At 33.9% G+C, this 12,235-nt stretch overlaps 2 protein-coding genes across 3 annotated transcripts; both read right to left on the bottom strand.

The window, feature by feature from the left end:
• Window positions 1-2,005: 2,005 nt before the first annotated feature.
• Window positions 2,006-4,998, bottom strand: LOC146533979 (CUE domain-containing protein 1). The gene is made up of 3 exons (XM_085194239.1): window positions 4,326-4,998; window positions 3,151-3,446; window positions 2,006-2,759 (listed from the first exon to the last, which is right to left on the bottom strand). Exons 1-3 carry the CDS (start codon window positions 4,610-4,612, stop codon window positions 2,593-2,595), a joined length of 750 nt encoding a protein of 249 aa, XP_085050365.1. The 5' UTR covers window positions 4,613-4,998; the 3' UTR covers window positions 2,006-2,592.
• A 637-nt stretch (window positions 4,999-5,635) lies between these two features.
• LOC146533978 (lysosomal-associated transmembrane protein 4A) lies at window positions 5,636-11,715 on the bottom strand. Of its 2 annotated transcripts, none has more exons than XM_085194237.1 (7): window positions 11,567-11,715; window positions 10,624-10,737; window positions 9,689-9,887; window positions 8,695-8,833; window positions 8,086-8,242; window positions 7,308-7,613; window positions 5,636-6,960 (listed from the first exon to the last, which is right to left on the bottom strand). In XM_085194237.1, the coding sequence occupies exons 2-7, from the start codon at window positions 10,729-10,731 to the stop codon at window positions 6,877-6,879; spliced, it is 993 nt and encodes a 330-aa protein (XP_085050363.1). In that variant the 5' UTR covers window positions 10,732-10,737; window positions 11,567-11,715; the 3' UTR covers window positions 5,636-6,876. The 2 variants fall into 2 exon arrangements, with proteins under 2 accessions (XP_085050363.1, XP_085050364.1); XM_085194238.1 differs by having other exon boundaries at window positions 8,695-8,803.
• Window positions 11,716-12,235: the final 520 nt, after the last annotated feature.

Raw genomic sequence — 12,235 nt, 5'->3', positions numbered from 1 at the left:
GAGTCTCAAATTTTGCATGGACGTCACTTACAGGACGTAGGTACTCATAGAGACAGAAATTAATAATAAAGTAGTTCATGCAGGCGAAGCCGCGGGCGGGCCTCTAGTATAACATATAATAAAGTAGGTATATACTATTGTTATTTTTGTCATTATATTTTTTCAAAACAAATTATTCCTGACTTAATGTAAGCTTGCCCTTTATGATTTATTCATGCATCCATTATCCTCTTCATACACCTCTTCGAAGATCCTCATTTATTTTTCTTATGGGCTTCTTTTCATATAGAAGTGTTTACTTTATTCTATATATTTATGAATTATATATAGGTTATGAGACAAATACATACATGTCCTTTCGAAATAAACAAAAGATATGTATATTTTAGTTTTATAACCTCTAAAGTACACACTTCTATATAAAAAGAAGTCCATACAAAAATCAATATGGACCTTCGAAGATATTTCAAAAATAAAAATGTTTAAGAACTAAAACTAAACCTAGAAGAACAGTATAATTTAAATAAATATGTAACGAATAAAAATATCTATAAAGCCCAGGCTTGCAGTAAACAGTGCATGGAGCGTTGAAGTCTTTACTAAGAAGATGCGACTTTCGCGTTCCGCGTCGTCGAGCACAGTATAACACGCACCATTAATCTTATATGACGCGATGTATCTATACGTGGTTTAATATGAATTTATAATATTCTTTGATTTTAAATCGTAAAACAAAAAATATAAAGAACTATGCTAACTAAGCTAAACTCTGATATGTCAACTAGAGTTTCACAGACGAGAAATCAGTATTAATTTAACAGTTTAATATTACTTAAAATACTTCATAGCGATTGTTTTCTTCAGGTAAGGCTTAAGTGTCTATTAGCGAAACGAATGCTCTATATTTGCTCATTTATTTTCGTATTGCCTTCTTAACATTAAATATATAATATTTTCATTTCTTTGTTCTATAATATAATATTAACATTTCTTCTTTTCTTCCTTCTGTGTTAATATTAGGCTCCCTCTGCCTACCCTGCTAAATAAGGGATACGTGGGACACAGAGCGCTCTCCTTTGTTTTGTGTAATAAGCCCAATATTTAGATCTCAATAATATTGACTTTATAAGTTCAGTCTGACCACTAGACTAGGCTTTGAAAAATAATAAATATAACATATTTACATTAATAGTTGTTCGACACCTGCTGATGTAAGAGCGGCGTATGGGTTTGTTGGCTGACTGCACTCATGTAATTATGCATGCAAATAAGTGCGTCGGAAAGCAGTTTTTCTCTCTCCACTACGTGAGATGCCTACATAGATGTAATATGTGCTTTTTAAACCGTAGGATATACCTGCGTTTTTTTTCTTTACATGTCTAACTTGTATTTAATATAATTTTATTACAGTATTTTAGTTCAATTTGTAGACATTTATTCTCAATAAAACCTAAGGTAAGTTGTTGTTTATACCTCACAAACTAGATAAAATAACAGTTGCAATATAATTTAATAATACCTATTATTTTAATTAACATATAATTTCACGGAATATTATAATAATATTTTTTAATAACAATATTCTTGCCCCGAGTTCCAACCATAAAATTGTATAATGATAATTAAATGACTAGGTAAACGGGGCACAAGGATGCGACTGTAAACGCAACTGGTTGTAGGTTCGATCCCCACTAGAGATAATGAAATAGTTAATATTTACATTTCTTCGCTCTGGTGTCAAGGCAAAGCACGGCGTTGAGTTTCGTTACTCAACATAAAAAACCTTCCTCCAGACTTCGGCAGAAAATGGAGAACTAACCTGCCGTGTGCGGGATAAAGCGTGAAGCTAAACAAAAAAGTATACCTAGTAAGTGTATAATTTTATATACCTTTACCCACAAGCGGTTACTGAGTAGTAGGTATGTATGTCATTTCCATTTCACTTTTAATTCAATTATATTAGGAAATATTAATAATATTATTAAGGAGAAAAATCAAACCAATATTTAGTCATTTATTTTTATTACTTTCTAATTTTTAAAATTGGACCAAAAAAAAAAAAATAATTTCTACATTTTATTTAGGTAACAACTATCTGCATTTAGTAGATTAACGTTGAGTATGGATGATTGTGTCATAATAATTGCAGTAGTGAAACAAAAACGAAATAAGCTTTACATACAAATATAAACAAACTATTAAAACAACTTTGGTACTTAGCCTAGAACGAGCAATAATATAACAAAGAAATTAAAATTCCTAGCAAAATAATCTAATTTTGAGGTGAAGAAGCAATCCTTCTCTGGAACTCTCTGGTACGGCAATTATTTACAATTCAATTAGGGAGTACATTCAAACATCTTTTGAAGGAAGAATGGTAAACATTCTCACTTTGATTTAATTAAGAAGTCAAACAATGTACGCCCCTCTCTTCCGGCTTCCAACAACGACGTACTAATGTAATGTTATCTAAGCAATCCCAGTCTTATTCGAAACCTTGTGCAACTCCGATAAATACATTAAGGCCCATCCGTCCTAGTCTTCCTTCAGACATACAAGCGTGGCGATACGAGAATATGGATGTTACGCAGGTTAAATTTTAACGTTCTGTGGTTGTGGTCTGTCGTCGTCATCGCTGTGCTCCTCTTGCAGGAGTAGGCTGTCCGGTGGTCCTCGAGACGGAGCCCTAGCGTTGCCGCTACGTCGGGAGCCACCGCGTGTGAACATGCGAGACAATTGCGCAAATTTCTTGCGGGACACTGAAAAATAATATTTTAACAATATATACCAATATAAGGTTTTTTTTCTACTGTAATGATTAATCTGAGACCGAGACCGAGTCTTGACCTGAGGGCACAAGCGTGTGTCTGTAAACGCGACGGGTCGTGGGTTCCATTACCACTCGAGGAAATTAAATATTTAATATTTTCATTTCTTCGCTCTGCTGTGGAGGCAAAGCGCGGCGTTGAGTTTCGCGGCTCAACACACAACGCTTCATATCAAATTTTACTGGTTTTCCCCTTAGCAGGAGAAAACTTACTTATACTATACCTATATTTATAGTATACTCAAGAGATACAATTGTTATCTAATTAAAAATATTTGAAATGTTATATACAGATACGTGCGTTAACTTAAAACATTGCATACTTTTCCCCATATTTTTCAGCCTTTCTTTAAACGCCGCTTCGTCATCGTGACATTTTGTTTTATTTCCTTGTTCGCTATCTAATGCTGCTATAAATTCTTGATTCCATCGAAGCTCGGCCATGAACTCCTCGTTTTGCAGGAACGTTGCGATGCGGTCATCGTCCATGTCCAAACTCAGGTCGATTCTTGCATCAGTACCAGGTGGTATACGAAGGAACATTGGGGGCAGAGGACCCAATAGTCGTGGTACCCATTTTCTTCTAACGGACAGTGGAACTGCGTCATCATCTGCGTTTCTGAAAATAACGCCTATCTCAAAATATATATGCAATTATATAAAGTTATACTACACAAATACTATAATCAGATCAATAATTTTTAATAAACCTAACCTACCAATAAGTATGAATGTATCAGAAAATAATTAATATTATACTAATTAATTTAATAACTTAATATATGCATAAATGTTGTAAAGTAAATTATTTTATGTAATACCACGTATTTTCTCACGCATTAAATGCATTTGAATAATTTCTTAAAACGCAAAGAAATTTATTATCTGAGGCCGTCGTGGCACAGTGATCAAGCGCGACACTTTTGAGTTCGTTTCCCACACTGAAGAATGACTTATTTTCATTTCTCTTCCTCACTTTGCTACAAGATAAAGCGCGGGGTTGGGCTCCGCCACTCAAAACGCAATATCTCGACACTGGATTCCCTGCCTATCCCGTTAATGTGAGATATAAATTTACATTCAATTTACTCAGATAATTTATTTTTTTGTAGGTATAGTTTCGAAGTAGTGATAATTGAGATAATAATAATAACGCCATACAATGCTACTCTGATTTAAAACGACCAAGTTACACTTAACGCACAGTGGTAGAGTTCACATTGTAATGGTAATTAATGCCTTATGTTTGCATATACTTAAAAAAATATTATTAATTATTTGTCGCCGTCAAGTAATATGTAGTAAGTGTTTATTTTATTTAAGAATAATTAAGAAATAATTCACAAAGATTTAATATTTGTTAGAATTTTTTTATGAGCAAAATAAAAATAATAAAGTGAAAAATATAATAATGTTCGCATTATACTGAGTACAAATACTATAGATATGTTTGTGAAAGGCTTATTTTACCTATATACCTAATTAAATCATAACTTACACAAGCGCCGTAGTGTCGTTGTCGTCACCATTTTCGGCACCCCTTGAAATTCTTTTTATTATATCCTTGCGTCGGGACGGTGAACTGTTTTCAACTCTCTCCATTTCCAGGCGAAGTCTTTCATTTTGATTATCCGTACTCATAGCCAGGAGCTGGTCAATAGTGGCATCCACGGCGCCCTGGTTGGCACGGAGTACGGCTTCGATGACGTCGTCATCCATGTCCGGGAACATGGTTTTAAAGTCTGTCATCGCCTGCGTGAACTCGAGCTGCATGGTGGAGGCCATGGTGCCGGCCCCCGGGGGTGTGTTCCCGTCCAGAGACGTCACGAGCGCGCGGCCCTCGCCGGCGACACAGCTGATATTTGACGTACGACTACCGCAGCGTTGAGGAGCACCGGCGCCGCGGCCTGAGCCATCCTCGCGGCGCAGCGGGGACTGCGGTGACGGCCTCGTCCTCGCGCCTTTAATTACCAGCTATTAACAACAACACACTGCCCTACGGCGGACGATATCATGATGTGCAATTTTCACTTTCGGCGTTTCAGGTGCGCAGTGCGCTTGCGTGAGTGCAGAGGAGCGGGGAGGTGAAGTCGTCGATATAAATAGAGGCAGAGGACGCGTGCCTCGCGGCGACTTGCTCCTTCGTACGCCGCGCATGTCCGCTGCATTGTTTGTAAATTGCGTTCATAACTTTGACCTTTCAATGTTGCAGCACACTGACAAATAGTATGAAATTGGTACGAACAGCCAATTACTTTGTTAAGCTATTATTATATCTAGTATGTAACATGTGCAATTGTGCATTCTTTATGATGATGACTTGTTATTTTAATAACAACATCTACATAGCAATAGTTAAATGTATACTTTACGTTTTACACGTGTAGTGTGGAAATATATCTGCCACAAAATTTACTTTGTAAAACAACAATTTCAATTTGTCACAACATTAACTCTTTTCTTGTTGAAGATTGCTTGGATATAAGTATTATTCAAATTGCGCTTAGATTTTGTATTATTTTTACTTTTTTTATTTATTACTTGCACCATGCAGCTCGAGTTCACGCAGGCGATGATTGATTTTGTAACGATGTTCCCTAACAGGGACGGCGATGTCATTGAACACCAACCAGAGCGCAGTAGATGACACTAATATAGTTATCATCAGGGACATTAGGATTGTAAAAGGGATTTTCACTATTTTTACAAAGTTGTATGATAGCCTCCAGATGGTGCCAGCCCAGATCAGTCGAAGCTATCTCCTTTCTAAATTTATCATATCAATAATAATTTAATAAAAAGACACTGTCCATTTAAACTCTTTTATTCTGATTAAAATATGCCGTACATTTACGTTAATAATTTACTGGTTATTACATATTACACACCAACTGACAAGATGTCTAATTTTTATATAACATAATATAAAAAAAGATTAGCACAAAAATACATTTTTTTTATTGTGTAAAATTAATTATTTATGTAAATAAAGTTCATTCCAGTAATGTGGGCTAATCTAAATCTACCAATACGTAAGTACACAAATTAATTATTTATTTAAAATTGATGTTTTTGTACATAGGCCTTACATTGGGTTATTCACCTGTTACTATGAAACTCTTAGTAAAGCATAGAAATGTGTGTATGTCCCATATTAGTTATATTAAAACTACTGTAACACTTTAACATTTATCAAACAATCAAAAAATGTTTAATGTTCCAATGATTATTGTGGTATGAATGTACAAGATATTTAGAATATGGTACTAACTTGAAATATGATATACAGTGAATCAATTAGAAGTGAAGCTTTAAGCTCAATAAATTCGGAATAAGAGGGGGAAAATTGTAAATATGATTCATTTTAAATTAAGCAATACAAGGCAAAATATCACTTCATACAAATCAAAGTGTAGTCACTCTTAATTAATTTGTATGGAGATGTATTTATTGAAAGAGTTGAAATGAGTGGACGGCACGATAGAATTCAATTTTTTTTTAAATCATAATTTCCAAACAACATACAAATGATTTAAGTAAACACAATTAACATAATTACACATTTATGAATATTGGAATGTAGCATTTCAAATTATTGACAACAGTTGCATTATACGAAATTATGACTTAATGGAATAAAAAAATAAAATTTTAAAACAAAACAAAATGGCACTACGCTAGTAAACTAGAAATGAGAAAAATTATTAGGGTTTAATAAATATCTAGAAAATTGATTAAATGATTTTAACAGTAGAAAAAACAATTTAGATAAATTGCATTAATAATAATTTAGACAAAAATCAACAATACCAACTTAATCTACTTGATTGTATTCCCGAAAAAAAAAATACCCTTACAAATAATAAATAGAAGAATAATGTGTATTGAGCACGAACTGCATTAAAATAACACTGACATAGTACTATTCAAGATATCTTTTCGACAATTTTAAATTCCTTGTTCTTATAGGAATGGCGATTTGTGAATCATTATTTTTGAACAGCATAGAATTATATCGATGGTATTTTATTACAGGTCAAGTGAGAGATTCAGACGCGCGCCTGCGAGCCCTGCTGTGGCAACATGACCACTGTGTCCGTTGGCAGTGAGGTCTGCTCCACAGGGTGTTGTGGCTGTAAATTTATTTTAAATATTATATATTTTTAATTCTTGCTTTATCCTGCATGTAATAGGGCAAAGAGAGGGAACCTTGTGTTCCTCTAGAGTTCCTCTGACTCTATTTCCCTCATTTTCTTAACAATTACATACGAAACATTACGACTACTTTAAATGAAATACTGTAATGCAAACTTTGTTCATAAGAGAGATAAAGCGAATATAAGTGTTGATATAATTCTATTGAAGTTTAAATTAAATAATAATGAAATTATGTTATTAATTTATTCTTTGACTATTGCATGATTTGTTAAATATTTTGGGGTATTCGGCGGTCGGTGGGTATTCCATATAACATACTTACAGCAGCAGCAACAACGGTAGCTGTCTGGGCGGGGGCAGTATCTTCATCAGGGGTCAGCGGGAGTGGGGGTTCGGTGGGGGCCGCAAGGGTGGCGGCGCGGTAGGAGGGCGGGGGGGTCTGCTTCACCGCCTCTTCGTAGTCCGGCAGCAGGCTGGAGTAGGGCGCCAGGGCGGGGGCAGCGCTGTAGGGGGGCGCGGGGGTTACCACCCCTTCGGTCGAGATCACGAAGGGGGTCAGCGAGTGGAGCGCGTGGGTGCGCATTGTGAGGTACTTGTAGCACCGCCATACTACACTGATGCAGTAGCCCTGTTGAGAAACATTTTTTGCTTCTTAAATTTATTATTTAACAAAGGAAGTTAGAACTCGGTAATTGTTAAACAAAGCATTTCTGCCAACAAAATGGGTGGCAGTTTGAATGGTGTGATTTATACATACCTGTAGATAAAGTTTTTTACATAAGAGTTAAAAGATTCCAAAAGTGGGAATTCAACCACTGGGTGAACTGGGTGAGTGTTCAACACTTTTTATAATTTTAATCCCATATCATAAAACACTGGTTAGGGCCATCGCGACGCAGTCTGCCTATAAACGCGTCTATTTTTAATTGAATTGTTTTCTGATGGATTAGAAGTGATAAGACAATATACAGCATTAAGATCCGGCTCTCAACACACAAAACCTCAAAAATAAAAAGTGGGGAATAGCGTTTTAACACCCGGTTTGCCTACCCTGTTATATATGGGATACAGGATAAAGCTAAAAGGAAACAAAAAAATACCTTAAGCAACACAGCCAGTAGGAATGTAGCAATAACAATAAAGGCGAGGGCGGGTGCGTGCAACGCCAGCAGCTGCTCGCGCCACGGCACGCGCCGCGCCTCCTCCACCAGCCGGTGGATGGAGCTGATGTAGCAGAGGTAGCCCGTTGCTGTCAGCCTGTGTTTCGTAGTAACGTTAAGGTATAATTGTAAAATTGTTCTATTATTAGTGTAGATAATTTGTTGTTCAAACTGTATTTCTATTTTTTACTTTATGTTTTACTCTTCATAGCAACCTATAAGAATTGAATACTTTGAACAATTTCTATCTATTCGGCCACTAATCTCACCGTTTATAATTTGTTGCAATCCCACTTTAAATGTATTACATACAAAAAGGATTCCCACTCGAAGAAATGTAATATTTAATATTTTCATTTTCTCCCTCTGGAAGGAAACAGCGTGAAGCTGTAAAGAAGAAAACACGTTAAAGGAATCGCCAAACCCACGGTTGTCGCAACACTATCACACTTCAAACAACCTTACATGAACACAAAAATATATATGTATATATATTTTTACTTATGTAAGTACATCAATAAATAATAACAACCAATGTATACTACTTACACAGTAATAGCAAAATCGAATATCTGCAAACAGAAGAAGGGCAGCAGGTGCGCAGGCTTGCCCCTCGACGCACCGTATATCAGCATCAGTGTGATGGCCAGTGTACACACTGTAACCAGTGCACCCACATCCACATCATCTACACACACGTTGTAGGGCGGTTAACAATAACTATGCTTTAGACAAGCCCCATGTACTGTCTCGATCAGGGATATTATGGACGTAACGAAAACTATTGTCGGATATCCAAAATAAATTGCTATTCGTAATCATGACTGAATTTGATATGAAAGTGTCGAAATTTAATATGACAGGTTTTATTTATTTTGCCTAGCCAAGCCACTTGGCGCTTAGTACGATGTAGCGATAAGCAAATAAATAACTTTTACATTTTAATAATATAAAAATATCACAAGCAACGAAACAATACATATACGAAATTAATAATTTTATTAATGTTTCTATGTATTCTATTTACAAATGCATACATTAAAACAATATGGTTCTTTGAATAGTAATAATAATAACCATCTTTATTTTTAATTTTGTATACTAAAGAAGTTGGCTATTAGAATTTGTCAAAGCACATTTTTATAAGTTTTATGCGTATTTCTTTTAAGTGTGTTATGTGATAATATTTTATTATTTTGAATATTATGTAGGGTGAATGTTTGTACAGTTGGTTTGTAAAGATGCATTTGCTATTGTACATTAAAAGTATATGTAAATAAAAAATCCAAGTCAACTGAATAAAGAGAATAAATGTATATAATTCTTAGTAATTTATTAGAATAAAAAAAAATCTAATATAGAACTAAAAGCGCATCTGCATTTAATTGTAAAATTTTAGCCATAAACATGTAAAAATCGCATATTCGTGATGTTGAAAGGCATTAATAGAAATCGTTTTTTTTAATATATTTCAAAGAAGTGATTGAGTTAGCAGTTTTTATTATTCATATAAACTTTATACTGGAAATAGACAACCACTTACGATATATCAGACTATGATCACGGGGATGATTTGGTGCATGCTGAGTTCCCGGTCGGGTCTCCACATTGGACAGTGGAGTCGAAATGGCACCTATATCACCCCAATCAGAAACAGGTGTCGATTCACGTTCCAACTCATCAAGCAAGTTTGGATCACGCACTATTGCTGCCAGAAATCCTAATGCAACCAAGTGGAGCAGCTACAAATATACATATATTTATTAATTATATAGTTATAATGAATTGTCTAAATCATAATAACTTTAAATAAGGCAAAACAAAAAAAATAATACAAGTGACAACTTGCTTGCTTAAAATTATTGTTACTTTATAGAGTAAATATACAAATTTGTATACCATAAATTATATAGGATATTATTAAATTATATCATGTAAAATTTTATATAAATCCAGTCAAGAATTTTGTGTGAAAATGAAAGAAACATCCATCCTCATAAACCTACACACATATAATATAATATTAGAAAAATGGATGATAATCCCGCACACAGCAGGGTAGGCAGAGGGAACTTAATGTTAAGTCACTGCATTCCCCACTTTCCGCCGAAGTCTGGAGGCATTGCGTGTTGAGTGGGAAAACTCAACACCACTCTTTGCCTTGACATCAGAGTGAAGGAATGGAAACATGAATTTTAAATTAATATTTCATTTCCTCGAGCGGGGAGTGAACCTACAACCAGTCTGCTACAGTCACACTTTGTGCTTTTGCACCACAACTGTAGATTAATCTTAATTATATTATTTTCCATCCATCAGCCTTTTAAGGTCCACTGCTGGACATAGGCCTCCCCCAATGCTCGCCACTCTGTCCGGTCCTGCGCCCTTTGAATCCAGCGGTTTCCCGCTGGATATATATTATATTATTATATAATATATATTAATTATATTATTTTAAGTAATAGAAATTAAACATACCAAATGCCATGTGCCCAACAAGATTGTTCCTGTACGAACATGAAGACAAAAACAACACCGCCACTCTTTACTGCGCTCGGTGCCCAGCTTTGGCCGGAATCTTAACATTGTTATCTAAAAATATTTTTTTTCTTATTTATTTATAATATAATAATATATAATAATTATAATAATATATAATAATTATAATATTATTTATTGATGATTTTGTCAAGGACATCTATATTTACATACATTATAGTAATTTTGATAACAATCAAATAATAACATATTTATTTCTTTAAAAAGAATAGAGGACAATCTTTTAATTTCACTAAAGTGGAAATAAATAATTTAATTATATATTCAAGGAACATATATATAGATATCTATATATATCTACATTTGAGTCATATTCTCATATTCAACATAATTCTTTAAGGAAAACAATGATTAAAGGAAACAGCATTGCTTTTTCTATACTCGTAATTGTGTGATAAGTAAAACTAATGTCGAGATTTGTAAATTCAATAATTTATAGAATTGAATGTAACAAGGATGCATCAATTTTTTTTTGCTTTATGTTTGCATAGCAGAGTAGATAATGAAAATCTAATGGCACTTCACTTCTTTTCTTCGTATTGAGTTATATCTTTTCAAGTCATTTATTATAAAAAAAAATTAACATATGAGGAAACTTCGACAGCAGGACCATCTACATTTAGTTATAGTTCATCTCCGTATATTGTAGTTATAGTTCCCAAATCATTATTACAAATGTATATTTAAACAAAATAACTCTTCGCCTTGTATTTACATTTTAAAACAAATAAGTGATCGACATCTGTTTATAGCTACTCGATTTTCTCTATGTTGTTTTCATTCAACATATTTTTTACTATCACGTAACAAACATACTAAAGGATTCTTGCGACAACGAACCTATGTAAATAGAAAATCTCACCTGTTCGTTTTTATACCACAATTAAGATTTGCGCTGTAAATCTAAGTATAATAGGTAAGCCAAAATTACAACAATAAAGATGAAGAAATCTTTTAGAAATTCTTACACTGATGACAGATTTTGAATGACAAGAATAAGGACAGATTAAATTATTAATTTCATAGAAAATAAAACATCTCTATATTCTGTGTCGACGGTAATATGGGGTCAATAGGAATATTTTTACACTGTTAGATTTTTACATGTTTCCATCCTCCTTCCCACTCCTTATAAAACTTTTTTACTGAAAGTTTCAATTCCTCAAAATATTTATTAATGGAAATTGGCGAGATGACTGCTGTAGAACAGTACCAAAAAAATAATATGAATATATTATTTATAATAGTTTTGACGTATTATTATAGTATTCATTCATTACGAATAGTACAACTACAACGAAACAGTAGCAATTAAGCACCGACGATCGGTACAGTCTACTAAACAACAACATCAGATGTACACATAGCTAGCTTTTAATGCATTAGAGGAGGCCTATGTCGGAAGACAAGCTGTTCATGAAAGCCAATCGTCTTTGTATTGAATTAATTAAGGGAAATCAAGTATATAGATAATTTAAATATATAGATAGTATATAAATATATAGATAGTAAATAAATATATAGATAGTAG

Source organism: Heliconius melpomene, chromosome 12 (assembly GCF_056956725.1).
Source record: "Heliconius melpomene rosina isolate 202511_hmr_F chromosome 12, ASM5695672v1, whole genome shotgun sequence".
Classification (NCBI taxonomy): domain Eukaryota; kingdom Metazoa; phylum Arthropoda; class Insecta; order Lepidoptera; family Nymphalidae; genus Heliconius; species Heliconius melpomene.
The sequence above is the reverse complement of the archived record's forward strand: the minus strand, read 5'-3'. Positions and strand labels throughout refer to the sequence as shown.